Consider the following 15,563-nt stretch of genomic DNA (forward strand, 5'->3'; position numbering starts at 1 on the left):
CTTCAACTGGTTAAGAAACGCCGCTGCACGTCTTTAACTGGCACAACAAAGTTTAAGCACATTTCACCGATTTTAGCTTCACTCCACTGTAGGGATGTAACAATATGAAAATTTCATATCACAGTTATTGTGACCAAAATTATCACGGTTATCATTATTCTCGCGATATTGTTGAAATTGTGCTCAAAATGTTCAAAAAATACTTATACATACACTGAAATAATATAATAAAGTTGTATTCTGAAAAAAAAAAAAAAATTAATAAATACAATAAAATAATAGGCACAATGTACTTTCTGTTGCAGAAACATTCAAATATTAACATGTAAACATCAAACATACAAATGTGCATTAAAGATGGAACCTTATGGCCATTGTTTGACCATTTTTCATATCAAGTTTAAGTTGTTTTAGTTTCTTATTCATAGATAAATAGACATTGCATACTGGCATGTGTGCCTGGAATGCTGCTGCTTCTCCGGGAAATGAGCAGTACCATGAGTTTTCAAAGTGCAGTAATCAAACACGGTTATCGTGATAATTAGAACTTAAACGGTAATACTAAAGGTCTGGAATTTTACCGCGGTTTATTGTTATACCGGTAGTCGTTACATTCCTACTCCACTGGTTTCCCATCCATTTTAGAATTCATTTTAAAATTCTTTTATTTGCTTTTAAACATCTAAACGGTCTCGCCCCAGCATACCTCCCTGAGCTTCTGCACCCCCACACACCCAGCCGATCTCTCAGGTCAGCTGACCCGCTGCTCTTGAGGGTTCCCAAAACATGGCTGAAGCTCAGAGGGGACCGAACATTTTCTGTCACAGTTCCAAAACTATGGAATGAACTGCAGCTGCACATTAGACAGGCCTCCGCACCGTCTAATTTTAAAACTCTTCTTAAAACCCACCTCTTCTCTTTGGCTTTTCACACCTCGTAGTAGGGGTGGGCCGTATGGGCAAAAAAAATATCTCGATTATTTCTTTTAAATTTCCCGATAACGATACTCTGACAATATCCTTTAAAACATGAATTTCTTTCTTTCTTTCTTTCTTTCTTTCTTTCTTTTACAAAAAATGGTGCAAAACTCTACTTGCTTACCAGGACATCTATGGATAGACACAGTTTTTCAGAACAACATCTCTTGTTCGTATTTAAAGTGCTTCTTACATCTTCTGCTGAATGACTCAGTGAGGGTTAGGCTGAGTGTGTTGTGCAGATTTACTCATCTTTTCTTTAGCTGTAGTCATGCTTCTGGAGTCATAAAGTTTTACATATTCCTCATACTGTTTCATATGGTTTGTTCCCAAGTGGTGGAACAGATTTGTCATTGAACTGCTCTTCACGACAACCATTTTTCGGCATATCTTGCATATATTATTATTTTGACCGACGTCAGTCTTGTCAAAACAGAATCATTTCCAGGCTAGTGATGTGGACCCACGTCTCACTATGAAGTCATCTGCTGAGACGGAACTCCTGCATATTTCCTCCATGTGAGACAATGTTGTGTTTTGGCTGCCGCTGAGTAACCACAAGACTGAATCCTGTCCTCTGATTGGCTTCTGAGGCATGCAGTCTATTTATTTATTTATTTATTTATTTATTTATTGTGTTTCATTGTGTTTTTATTGAGCATTTTGCCTTTTTCTTATGTTTTTATTGCATTTATTTAACTGTGCAGCACTTTGGAAACCTTTGTGTTTGTTTAAATTTGTTCTTTATAAATAAAAATGGATTGGATTGAACAGTAATAATAATAATAATAATAATAATAATAATAATAATAATAATAATAATAATAATAATAATAATAATAGCTTTATTTGTATAGCACCTTTAAAAACAAAGTTTACAAAGTGCTTTGATAGAGGGCACAACAGCAGGAAACAAGAAGCAAGTAAAAACACAAAACAGAAGCAACACAATAAGAGAGATGTGTACAACAAATACAAAAAATATGGCACTTCGAATAAATTAAGTGAATCGGAGTAAAGAGGGCAGGGATAATGTAACATGATGCTGTTAAATCAATTCAAAAAAATGAAGAAATGAGATAAAACAACATCATGTATGAGAAAATAAATTAATAATCAAACAGGATAAAAATCTAATTTAAAAAATTAAAATTAAAACTTAAAAAACAGTAGAAGCATCAAAAATGTAGTACCTCCTTAAACCACCATTAAGTCATTTTAACCCTGTCCTACTGCAGGCATTATAATTACAAATGATCAATCAGTCGATCAAATTTTATTTCTATAGCATCACATCATGACAAAAGGGGAGACACGTGGATGCACAGCAAACTACAACTGTTAAAAAACTAGAACAGCTTTTACTAGTATAATAATTACTAACACTTTCAACAAATACCCATAACTGTTAATACTACTACTCCAAATACAAGTACTAACAGTGGATATACTGCTACTGCTACTGTTAGTACTATTAATAGAAACCTCTACCATCAATGTAACAATATAATAAACACTATCATAACTATATGGATAAATTAAAAGAAGTCTGTTACTGGAATATTTAGACTTTTTTTTGTAAATAGCTCATTAAAACAGATGGAATAATATAACATCATAATTTTATGAATCTTTCCACTTTAGGATTTCTTTTATTTTAGCAATATAACCATATGAATGCACTTCAGTTCAACTATCAATGGAAAAATACAGGTTATAAAATATGAGAAAACTGTCAGATAGATTAAAAAAAAAAAAAAGAAAACTGCCCATAAATATTAAGCATTACAATAATAACAGTCCCTTGCTGCTGTTGGAAATTAACATAAATTCAGAAATATTTACAAAGAAAGAGCACCACAGGCCTGTTCTGCTGTAATATGTTATAAATGCCTAAATAAGCAAAGAGATCTATCTTCTCTATAAATTATCATTGTATGTTATTATCATTATTATCATTATTTGATTCTTATTGTTATATTGTTTTAAAAAGTTATTGGGTTTTTATTAAAACAGAGTTACATGCATATTAATAGGTGAGAGGTGTTAAAATGTTTTCATGGCAGTTCTAGTGTTAAGTTTGAATTCATTTTGGAAGATCAGGACTGTGTTCTGTAAAGACACCACAACCACATATTCTCATCTGAAACACTATCTTTATTTCCTGCTTCCAGTTCCTGCTATGCACGTTGTCTGTACTCGTAAATGGTTCATAGATGACGTGGCTGACATGGTGTATTTGCCTTTTTCTTTTTGCATTTGTTTTATCCTCCTCCCTGGAAGAAGAGTTTCTAGATCTCAAGGGGACCTTCCTGGGTTAATGAATAATTAACTAAACGAAGCTAAGCTAAACTAAACTAAACTGAAATAAAATAAGATAAAATAAAATCGATATGAATAAGCAAATTTTTCTTTCTTTCTTTTTTCTTTTTTTTTCTTTCTTTTTTTTTTTTAACCATTTTCTGTCATTCTACTACATGGTCCAGCATTTGATTAACACTACTCACTACATTCAGTTATGGGTATTTCACAACCCGGCTCTTAGGCTGTGACAAAGATGGAGACAGACAAGGTAGTAAAGAGTCAAATGGTAATTTATTAAACTCAACTTGTCAATAACTCAGTCAAAACTTAAACAGAATAAACAAAACAACAGACGAAGCCAGTTGAGATGAGCAGGGCCAGGTGGACCAGACCAGACCAGACCAGAATAGGGCAGGATCTAGACCAGAACAGACTGGAGCAGAGAGCTGAACAGCCATTTTGTGCGGCTTAAATAAGTGGGCCACTTGAGGCAGGTGGAAATCATCAGTGTGGCTCCACTTGCAAAACCACCAGAGTGGACAGCATAGGGTGCAGGATCGTCATGGATATTTTTTGCTGAAAAGTCACTTTTTCTTCAATTTTCTCTGTTTCTGATATAATTCAGCTTCAACTTCATCCTGAGCTTTTAAGAAAATCTACATGATCAGTGAATGAAATATGGGAAAATACCAGATTTTTACTGAAAAAATGCAAAATAAAGAGGATGATATTATAATAAATGATGATAACTAGCTTCAGGAAGATGAAATAGAGAAAAAAATTAATTTGGGAGCTGGCACAAAAGTAACACTGAGTCTCTTCATGGCTTAAGTTTTGTCACCACACAGATCCAAGTAAACACACAAGAAAACAGACACATGAACACACAAACCCAGTACTCATTAGAAGGAGTCTAAGTGCACATTCTAGCTGACCACAGCTGGTTTGAGGAAGAGCGCCCTCGGGGGAACCACCACCCAGGACAAAGGGTCATTTTGTCTGGACCCCACCCCTGAAGACAGGTTCAGCGCCTCCCCCTCTGCCTCCCCCACACCTTCTTCGTCTTCCTCTTCACCTTCCGGATCCTTTCGTACCATCCATTCCAGACTTCCCAGCGCCCCCAGCCCCAACACCGATGCAGCGGAAAGTCCGAAGTGAACCAAAGGGGAGTCGGAGATGCTCAGCGGCCCCATGCTGCTGCTTCCTCCCCTGCCCACAGAGAACAGAGGTGCACCATGGGGGGCCAGGGCTCTGGGGTGGCAGAAAGCAAGAGGTAAAGAGGTCCCCAGGCCCCCCAGGAGAGCAGCTGCTCCAGGAATGATGATCTGAGCCCCGCCCATGGAGGGACGTTCAGCGTTGACCTGGTGCATAGGGAGGCCTAGCCCCACCCCCAGCCTGCTCTGAGCTCCTGGTTCCTGAGCAACAAAATGCCCATGGGCCTTGATGTGTTTCCGTAATGAGCTGGGGTCTGTGTAACGCTTCAAGCAGCCGGCCATCTTACAGCAGTAAGGCTTGTCCACGTAGTGAGTGCGGGTGTGTTTAAAATGATCACTGGAGTTGGAATAACGCTTGCTGCAGCCCTCGTACGGACAAATGTAGGGTTTCTCTCCTAAAAGAAGACAAAGGACAGACAGAAGAAGGTGGTGTTGGAAATGGACCCATGACCTTCTTGCCATGAGGCTACAGCGCTAACCACTGCACCACTGTGTCACCCCAATCCAATCCTAAAAACAATAAAAACCAGTGGTTCCAGGCACAACAAACCCCGCCTCTCACACATATTGTAGCTTATTTTGGCATCGATCCAACCGATGTCATCATGTCTATGCATGTGCTGATGTCAGCATATGAACTGCCTCTATATATGTGTGAAGCTGGAAGTAAATTGAAACAAAATTGATGTATTTATAGACGTGAAATTTTCACCTATTATAAGTAAATGGGAGAAAAAAAAGAAAATTCATAAAAAATTTGAACTTTGACCTGCTGTTCCCAAAATGTAACCAGGTCTATTCTTGGTCACCTGCAATCTATAAACCCAATGTGGTATGAATTCAACCATAATTTTGGTGCTAGAATGTTAAACAAACAAACAAACCAAACCAAAAATAATACCCCTTGCTGTACCTCCCTCTCGGGGGGACAGATAGTAAAATAAAGCCATTATCTCTAAATGCATTAAAAGCCAAAGAGAAAAAATATGTTTTACAACAGGATAAAACCAGGAAGTGAGGCAACTCATCCACATTTTCAGAGCAGCAACTGAAAACACTTCCTCCTTGTCTTGGCGATGACAAGCAGAGACTGATATGCTGAGCTGAGGAAGCATCCGGCTGTAGGAGGTCAGACAAGACCATGAAAACATTTAAAAACAAATAAAAGAGTTTTAAAATCAATGTGAAAATGAACTGGGAGCGAATGAAGTGACGCTATCACCCAGCACTAATGGTGGATAAGATGTAAAATTCAAGACTCAAGATTGACTTTGTCCTGTAATGTAGAGTCCACCTGTACTGCATCCACACAAACCCAATTAAAAGACATTCAACAAACATAAAGGAGGACATAGAATAGAATAGAATAGAATAGAATAGAATAGAATAGAATAGATTTATGTCATTGCATTGTCATTTGTTGTAAGTACAACAAAAATCAAAATGCCATCCACACTGTGCATCATACAGATAAAATAAATATGTGGGGGAAAAAAAAAAGAGAAAAAAAAACAAGCAGAAACCATTCACTCACACAAACATACATTCTGTCATTGTACTGATCCCTTAAAACATACTGAACATCAGATATGTTTTTCTGCATTGTTGGGTAAAAAATGTTCTTTAGTCTGTTTGTCTTATCATGTAAATGTGACCAGGATGTGAACTGTCCTTTGTAATGTTCTGTTCTTTTTGAGGCAGTGGAACAATCTTCTGAGGTGTTTTAACGACCCTCTGGAGAGCTTTCCTCTAAGGTGCTGTGCAGCTATTGTACCACGCTGAGCTGTAGTCCATAAAAAGCAGCCTCACGTATCTCCGCTGGTGCTCCAAATGGGACAGTGCATCATTTAGGGCTGTAGCTATGGCGTCCTCCATGAAACTGTTCACCTTCCACGCAAACTGATGTGGGTCTAAGGTTGGTGTTAGGACCAGTTTTTCAAAGCATTTCATCACCAGTGATAAAATTACTGTTGTACTCACATTCACTGCCACTAAATCTCTGAAAAATAAGGTTTTTATACATCTTTTTAAATTTTGTGATGTTTTCACTCTGTTTGATTTTTAGTTCCAATCTGTTCCACAAAACCACTCCACAACATGAAATGAACATCTTTTTAAGATTTGTTCTGGTAAAATTTTTCATATTTAGTCTCTGTCTCTTGTTAAAACTACCCTCTCTATCTGTGAATAATTTCTGTATGCTACTTGGAAGTAATTTATTTCTTGCTTTGTATAATATTTGTGCTGTTTTAATTTTCACCAAATCCTTTAATTTGAGCATGTGTGAGAGTAAGTATAGATTATTGGTATGTTCCAGATATCTTGTATTGTATTGTAAAATGAATGCGTATACAGAAATAGTAGGAGAAAGTCAACACATTTCTTTATACAGTTAAACAAAAATGAATCTTTTTCTTAAAGGGGTCATATTTTGCTAAACCTACTTTTATTAGTCTTTGTTCATTTATTCGTGTATTTGGACCCAAATAGTTCATGAAGTTTGAATTTGAACCCTCCAGGTGCTGCAAAACTATCTTTATATTCATTCTGGCAAAAATCGAGGGGATTTCTACAACCTGTTTTAATTCCTGTTTGATTTGTTATGTTTTTGATAACTAGTTACGTCACGGCATTTGCACATATAAGGTCAAGACTTCTGACGAACATTTCTCAGAGTATGATAGAATTGTTTATCAGCAGCAGCGGTTCTACTGAAAACTGAAAATATGTCCAAACTTCGAACCGATTACCTAAAATGTTCAGTTGTTAGTTGTATTAACGATCACAAGTGACTGAACGGGACAGAAAGCATGGCCAACAACCTGGAGGGGGTGGAGCCTGAAGTGGCTCATGTGCATTTAAAGGGCCAGCGTTCAAAACAACCTTTCTGGTGTCATTACTCAGAAATAGGGTTGAAGATGGACCTGTGGAGTTGAATTAATGAAGAATTCAAACCCAAGTATAGCATTTACAGTTCATGCAGACCACAGGGAAATGTTTTAAAATACATAATTCCATTTAAAAAAGGCTAAATATCACTCATTTAAGACAATGATTGGAATATGATTTGAACTCAACTAAAAAGACACTGTTTCATTTTGAGTTTAGTGGAAAACCAAAGAGACAGTCATTCAGTGTAAATAAATTAAAATCAGTCACTAGAACTGCACGAAAAAGGGATAAGTTTCATAAAGTAACAGGGGGAACATTGACCAGCTTTACCAGTTTCACATGGCATGCACTGACTCATACAGTAAGACTTCGGGAACTAGAATGAACCGAGCAAACAAAACAACCATCCTGGAGATGAAAACGGTCATATATTACAGACTCTAAATATTAGCCAACTCCTTAGGTGTGTGAAAGGTAAATAAAGGTACTTTATTGAATCCTGTGTGTAGAAAAGCTTTTATGTCACATGGAACTTTAACCAAATAGAGAGGAGTGGCCAAAATCCTGTCCAAGATTCAATCAACAAGTTTAATTACATTTATCCAACAGACTATCATACCTTTGCTGATAAAGCATTAATGAACCAGATATTTCCCTCACCTTCCACCTGAGCAACCGTGGGGTGAACCTTTGCACCTAAGGTCTTTAATTTCGAAAATTTATAGCACTATTCAGTTAAACGATGGTTGTTTAACCTCCAACACAAAAGAAACTTGGGAGCGTGAATTAGGACTGGTTTTTGAGGAACATTGGTGGGAATCTGCATTGAAGGTCATTCACAAAACCTCTATTTGTGCTCGTTTGACCTTGATACAGTTTAAAGTTGCATTTAGATGTCACTATTCAAAGACAAGGCAGGCTCAGATTTTCCCAAATACGGTAGATGTCTGTGACAGATGTGGAGACTCACCCTGCAATCTCACACACATGTGTTTTTTCTTGTCCAGCCCTGACAAATTTTTGGCTAATTTATTTTAACACCATGTCCAAGGTATTTTTGAAAACTATTGACACTTCACCACACATTGGTGTTTTTGGTCTCCTAGAAGAGTATACCCAATACTCTGCTAAAGAATTAGAAGTAATAGCTTTTACCTCCCTGATTGCTAAACGCCACCTCCTTTTTAATTACCTCCGCCAAGGAGGTTATGTTTTTGCCAGGGTTTGTTTGTTTGTTTGTCTGTCTGTCTGTCTGTCTGTCTGTCTGTTAGTGTGCAACATAACTCAAAAAGTTATGGACAGATTTTGATGAAATTTTCAGGGTTTGTTGGAAATGGGATAAGGAAGAAATGATTAAATTTTGGTGGTGATCGGGGGTGGGGGGGCCCACGGGGGGGCCCATTTCCAACAAACCCTGAAAATTTCATCAAAATCTGTCCATAACTTTTTGAGTTATGTTGCACACTAATAGACAGACAAACAGACAGACAGACAGACAGACAGACAGACAGACAAACAAACAAACCCTGGCAAAAACATAACCTCCTTGGCGTGGGGGGGCCCACGGGGGGGGGGGCACTGATCAGCCTTGGCGGAGGTCTGCACTCTCCGAGTGCTTCTAGTTGGAAATCTACAATTGCCCCTTCCAGCACACAATTGATTAATGAGGTTATGTCCTTTTTAAAAGTAAAGAAAATTAGATTTTCAAAACAGGGAAACTTGAACAAATTCTACAATAAATGGCAACCGTTTATGGATTTTTTTGAGACAATGTAATTCCCTTCCCCCTCCCTTTTTTTCTCCCCATTATAATTTATTATTTATTTATTTTCTTATGTTTATGCCACCAATTTAATTATTTTATTCAGGCTATGTCTTAGTATTCTTTTCATAGTATTGTTTGTCAGTTGGGCTGGGTAAAAAAATCAATTTGATCGATTTGTTTTTAATTTTGCGTAATCAATTAATGGTGGATGAGATTGATTTTTCAGAGCAGGACCGTGAGTCAATGACCCAGGAACCACCAATGCAGAAGTGTGGCCGGCTCCGTCTCGCAAGCCCCTCGTGGAGACGTGGAGAGAGTCTTGGTCGTGCTCGCAACAGTTCTGACGCTGGAGGAACATGGAGGAAGGGTGGGGAAAACCCCTATGGGAGGTCCTCCCAGCCTCAAACTCGAACCTGCAGTGCAGAGGAGCTGGCTGGCAGAGGTGGGTCACGGAAGCCAGTCGTTCTAGAAATATTAACTTCGATCCCCTGTGGCTGAGTGTGGAGTTAGAGGAATATATAAAGAGGAAATCACGAAGCTCCGCCCACCCTCCCCCTGCAGTGAGTTTCTTGTACCAATGGCCCAACATGATTCTGTTTCAGGGGGCCAAATTGGTGTCAGTGCCCCAGGGTGACAGTAATGTGCCTTAAGGCTGGAAGCACCAGGTATAAAACAGAATAAAGATGACGAAGAAGTCTGTTCTGAGCTAATGTAGAAACATTGACATGTTTGTGTCCTGTTCATTATTTCAGGGCAGATTCATCTGTTTACTGCTGAAGTGTCAGATTTAGTTCCTTTCTAATATCAATACTGATTCTGTGTTGCGTGGCTGCAGTAGTCAAATAATCAAGTTACAACTGAAAATTGTAGTTTGGTATCACTAAATGAATCTGAATCAATCAATTAATATTGAATCAAATCAAATCGCAATTAATCGATTCAGAACCTTATGAATTGAAATCGAATCGATTAAGGAAATTGGCCGTGATACCCATCTCTGTTTGTCAGGTTTCATTGTTATTTGTTCCAAAAAAATACGCAAATCTAAAAGTAATGGTGTTTACAAACCTGGTTAATGTTGACATCGGTGTGACATGGTATTGACATGTACTTTTCATTTTCTTGTATACACATCAATAAAAATATGAAACAAAAAAAACCCAATAAACCAGATATGGTAACTAAACATTCCACACCGTAAAAGAAATGGCAGCAATAAACTCCGATAAGGCACATGTTGGAAGGGTAGATTCTTCCTAGTATGTTACAGCTCTGCCGTAAAATATCACAACCATAAACATTAATGTTTAAAACAGTGTAAATTATTCATCAGCCTGTTAATATATGTCCACTTTTTTTTTTCTTTAAAGAGGAGTAGGTCTGTCTGTGTTATGACATCTGGGGTTTTCTGCTTGCAAAATGGAGACAGTGTGTTTTCATACAACTTGAAAATAAATAGGTGAAGCATTCCAAAGAGCCAGAGGATAATCATTAACCCTATAATATCCTGTATCATCTACCTGTTTGGGTCATCTATGCTGTGCTTTCAAAAAAATGTCCATTAGATGGCACTGTATCAGTAAATATTTTGCCTTTTCAGTTCACCTCCTCATAGGAGGTTAGCACCAAAAGAGTGTCTCCAGACCAAGTGGAAACCTCCAGAACTGAAACATGGAAGAGCTAAAACCTGTAGTTGAATTTCCACTTGATGCTGGTCCATTTCCATAAGCACTCATACTGAGACCCCCATATCCACAGCAGAAGTGAAGCCTGGTACAAAGAGCAGTTGGCCGTGAATTTACATGACATTCACCTGTTTAAATCTGATTAAGACTGTTGTAGCCAATTTAGACTTGTGCTGCATGTGTGTGTTTGTATGTGTGAAAGTGGGTGTGCATTTGTGGTGAGGCACCTGGTTGCTAGGGTTACCTGCACACCTGTGGGCATAGGTAGTAATCAGCCAGGCAGAGGTTATACAGGGTGACACAAAAAAAATGGGAACTGTTTAACAATCCAATAAAACCAAGAGTGATGGAAGAAAAATATTTTATTCATAGTAATTGACACCTTAAAACATGCCATTTAAGAAACAATGCTGGAATTTTCATTTTTTTTAAATTACAGGGTGACCCAAAAAAATGGGAATTTTTGAAGTGAGTATTGGCAGACATGAGCAAGTGGCAGCACTGCGAGACAGTGACCTTGAGCAAGTAAACACACCCCCATTTTAGTAACCATTGGCAGCTATGCGAGAATTGTTCAGTAACCGTGTGATCTCAAGATTCGGTAACGTTCCCTGGCCCCCTAGATCGCCAGATTTGTCCGTTTGTGATTTTTTTCTTGTGGGGCTATCTCAAGAGTAAAGTGTACACGACTCGACCAAGAACTCTGGATGAGTTAAAACAGAGAATTCAGGATGAAATTCACAGTATACAGTCACCCTGTATAAGGGAGACACAAGTGATCAGAGAGGGGGATGTGAGCCATGGGAAGCCACACAGTTTTTCAACCATGCTTGTGTGTGTGACCGTCTGAATGGGTGTTGTATTAATATTTTTGTCTTTTTGTATAGGAGCTCATTTTAAGTCATTCGGCACCCGGTGTTTTTTAAGATTTGTGTGTAAATAAAATATTAAACACACATCCATGGCGGACCTTAATTTTACGCACCATCATGAGTTGGAAATGTCTTCAAAATCCCCAAAGTGGCATTTTTTGTAGCTAGATTGCCACTATAAAGACTAAGAGTTATGATTTCCTGAAAGACAGGCGTGTGAATGTATGCATCTACACTGTTGCCCATGAAGTTGGACTTAAATTGGGGCTTAAATTGTCCTTGGGCAGGACACTGAACCCTAAATTGCTCCTAGTAGAGCCTGGCAGCGCCTTGCATGGCAGCCACCGCCTACTGGTGTATGAATGTGCGTGTGAGTGGATGTAGGAATTGTAAAGCGCTTTGGGCACTATTAAGGTGTAGAAAATGCGCTATATAAGTTCAGTCCATTTACCATTTATATATTTTTCATCTTCTCATGAAATGATTATGACAATGTGGTTTGTTCTTGATAAATTAAGTATAACTGGTGTCAATACTAAATCACTTTCCTTGGTCAAAGGTGATTATTGATGTGGACAAAAAAAGAGGAATGGGTCTGAAACTCAAATGTTGTATACATTTTGTCTACAATGCAAATTAAGTCAATGTACTAAAGTATTTGTAGGTGTGCAGACAGGAAGGACACAGTTTAGTGCTGGTGTAATAGGCCATAGTATAGTCCAGACTATACCTGGGGTTAGAACCCCTGGGACAGATTATACCCTGGAAAGTGTATTGAATGTTTTGTAGTTACAGTACTAGACCAGCAGGGGAAGCTCTACACTCATGTTTAAGCCATGAGTGACCTCTCTAGTCATAAAGAAACGTGGGACCAAGAAGTACGGAAGCGTATTGCATTCACAAAAAAAAATAATTTCGGCTCTGTTTTTCTGAATTAATGAGATAATTATCTCATAATTACGAGAAAAAATAAGTTAAAAAAAAAAAAATCGGCGCTGTTTTTCTGAGTTTATGAGATACTGTTTCCTGAAAAAAAAAAAAAGCTCTGTTTTTCTGAGTTTATGAGATACTGTTTCCTGAAAAAAAAAAAAGCTCTGTTTTTCTGAGTTTATGAGATACTGTTTGCTGAAAAAAAAAAAAAAAAAAAGCTCTGTTTTTATGAGTTTACGAGATACTGTTTTCCGGAAAAAAAAAAAGCTCTGTTTTTATGAGTTTACGAGATACTGTTTTCCGAAAAAAAAAAAAAAAAACCTCTGTTTTTATGAGTTTACGAGATACTGTTTTCCGAAAAAAAAAAAAAAGCTCTGTTTTTATGAGTTTACGAGATACTGTTTTCCGGAAAAAAAAAAAAAAAAAAAAGCTCTGTTTTTATGAGTTTACGAGATACTGTTTTCTGAAAAAAAATAAAATGTGGCTGTGTTTCTGTGTCAGTGGGACAGTGGTCCCTGGTCCAGGCAGGAGCTCCTTCTATCTGTGCTGCTGAAAGCCTCTCGGGGGAGCGTGAAGTTGTTTCCGTTCTCGTAACCGGTTCCGATTACGGATCATGGAACTAGTTTCGTTCACAGAAATCAGAACCAAGCCCCGCTTCGTGCACGGATCAAGCCCTTCAAGCACACCGGCGCTCGGAGCCTGTAACCCTGCTTCCTGACAGGGCACGACCGCGGTGATGGGAGTTGGCATTAATGAAGTCAAATAAAATGACATTCACCAGCATTAAAGAAAATATACACAGCAGAAGAGTGCAAATGTGGATTCATTTATTTGTCGGACCTGATGGAAAGCATTAGTCAGAACTAGATCCATGGAGGAGCGGCTTGGTGTACCGGTTCGTCCCCCCTCCAATAACTTTCCATCAGGTCCAGGTGGACAGCTATCCGCTCCCCGGTGTGTAAGCCGGACTGGAGCGGGTGGACGGAGCAGCTCAACTCGACAGAACCCCGGCGCTCGGAGCCTGTAGCCCGGCTTCCTGACAGGACAGGACGCGGTGATGGGAGTTGGCATTAATGAAGTCAAATAAAATGACATTCACCATGATTAAAGAAAATATGCGTCTTGGTGTCCCGGTTCACCCCCCACCCCCGGACAGCTTTCCATCAGGTCCAGGTGGAAAGCTATGGGGGTGGGGCGTGAACCGGGGCACCAAGAGCTCCTCCACGGATCTAGTTCTGACTAATGCGTTCCATTAGGTCCGACAAATAAATGAATACACATTTGCACTCTTCTGCTGTGTATATTTTCTTTAATGCTGGTGAATGTCATTTTATTTGACTTCATTAATGCCAGGACCTGGAGTACGCTGCTGACACCATCCTGCTCAGCACATCCTACAGTCAGCTGACAGATGCTCTGGGCAGTTACAGTGAAGAGGCACAGAAGCTTGGCCTCCAAGTGAACTGGACAAAAACCAAGCTCATGCATGTCAGTGATGGGCCAGATCCACCTCCCTTGCAGCTTAGTAATGACATTGTAGAACCTGTCAAGAGCTTTGTGTATCTGGGGTGATGACAGACAACGGGGACCTAAAACCAGAGATTACCCGCAGAAGAGCCCTGGCAGCATCAGCTCTGCAGTCTCTCTGGAAACCACTGTGGCGGAACCAGACCATCTCACGCAGGACGAAGCCCCGGATCTACAACTCTGCCGTCCTCTCCATCCTGCTCTATGGCTCGGAAACACGGCCCTTAAACCAGACTCTGGCTGCCAGAATAGATGGCTTTGATAGCAGGGCTCTCAGAACCATCGAAAACATCAGGTGGCCCCAGCGGGTTTCCAATCAGGTGCTTGGAGCCCGCACACGCCAGCCCAAAGCATCCAGCCTGGCCGCGCAACGTCGCCCCCGCTGGTTCGGTCATGTCCTCCGCCTCCCTCCTGACCATCCAACAAGAGCCATCCTTCAGTTTGACCCAAAGGCCGCAGACTGGAAACGACCACAAGGCAAGTCCCGCACCCGATGGCTCGACGTCATTGCAGGCGACCTCCGACAACATGGAGTTACCATGGAGGACGCAGAGCAGCTGGCACAGGACCACCAGCCATGGAAAACACTGGTTCACCTGGTCGGCCCAATGCACCGGGACGGGACACCCGCCCCATGGCAGGAGTCCTAGTAGTAGTGGTAGTCATTAATGCCAACTCCCATCACCGCGTCCTGTCCTGTCAGGAAGCCGGGCTACAGGCTCCGACCGCCGCTGTTCTGTCGAGTTGAGCTGCTCCGTCCACCCGCTCCAGTCCGGCTTACACACCGGGGAGCGGATAGCTGTCCACCTGGACCTGATGGAAAGTTATTGGGGGGGGACGAACCGGTACACCAAGCCGCTCCTCCATGGATCTAGTTCTGACTAATGCTTTCCATCAGGTCCGACAAATAAATGAATCCACATTTGCACTCTTCTGCTGTGTATATTTTCTTTAATGCTGGTGAATGTCATTTTATTTGACTTCATTAATGCCAACTCCCATCACCGCGGTCGTGCCCTGTCAGGAAGCAGGGTTACAGGCTCCGAGCGCCGGTGTGCTTGAAGGGCTTGATCCCTGCACGAAGCGGGGCTTGGTTCTGATTTCTGTGAACGAAACTAGTTCCATGATCCGTAATCGGAACCGGTTACGAGAACGGAAACAACTTCACGCTCCCCCGAGAGGCTTTCAGCAGCACAGATAGAAGGAGCTCCTGCCTGGACCAGGGACCACTGTCCCACTGACAGAGAAACACAGCCACATTTTTTTTTTTTTCAGAAAACAGTATCTCGTAAACTCATAAAAACAGAGCTTTTTTTTTTTTTTTTTTCCGGAAAACAGTATCTCGTAAACTCATAAAAACAGAGCTTTTTTTTTTTTCAAAAACAGTATCTCATAAA

General features: G+C 40.0%; 1 protein-coding gene across 1 annotated transcript; it reads right to left on the reverse strand.

The window, feature by feature from the left end:
- Nucleotides 1-4,114: 4,114 nt before the first annotated feature.
- LOC115417530 (zinc finger protein GLIS2-like) lies at nucleotides 4,115-5,445 on the reverse strand. Its single transcript, XM_030131521.1, has 2 exons — nucleotides 5,409-5,445; nucleotides 4,115-4,890 (listed from the first exon to the last, which is right to left on the reverse strand). Exons 1-2 carry the CDS (start codon nucleotides 5,443-5,445, stop codon nucleotides 4,208-4,210), a joined length of 720 nt encoding a protein of 239 aa, XP_029987381.1. The 3' UTR covers nucleotides 4,115-4,207.
- Between the last annotated feature and the right edge of the window lie 10,118 nt (nucleotides 5,446-15,563).

The sequence above is a fragment of the Sphaeramia orbicularis genome, chromosome 1 (assembly GCF_902148855.1).
Source record: "Sphaeramia orbicularis chromosome 1, fSphaOr1.1, whole genome shotgun sequence".
NCBI lineage: Eukaryota > Metazoa > Chordata > Actinopteri > Kurtiformes > Apogonidae > Sphaeramia > Sphaeramia orbicularis.

Excerpts from the sequence above, each read along its gene's own strand:
- LOC115417530 (XM_030131521.1), bottom strand. The coding sequence starts at position 5,445 with ATGGCTTTATTTTACTATCTGTCCCCCCGAGAGGGAG. Across the intron at positions 4,891-5,408 it reads TCTGTCCCCCCGAGAGGGAG|GAGAGAAACCCTACATTTGT; the intron begins GTACAGCAAGGG and ends GTCTTCTTTTAG.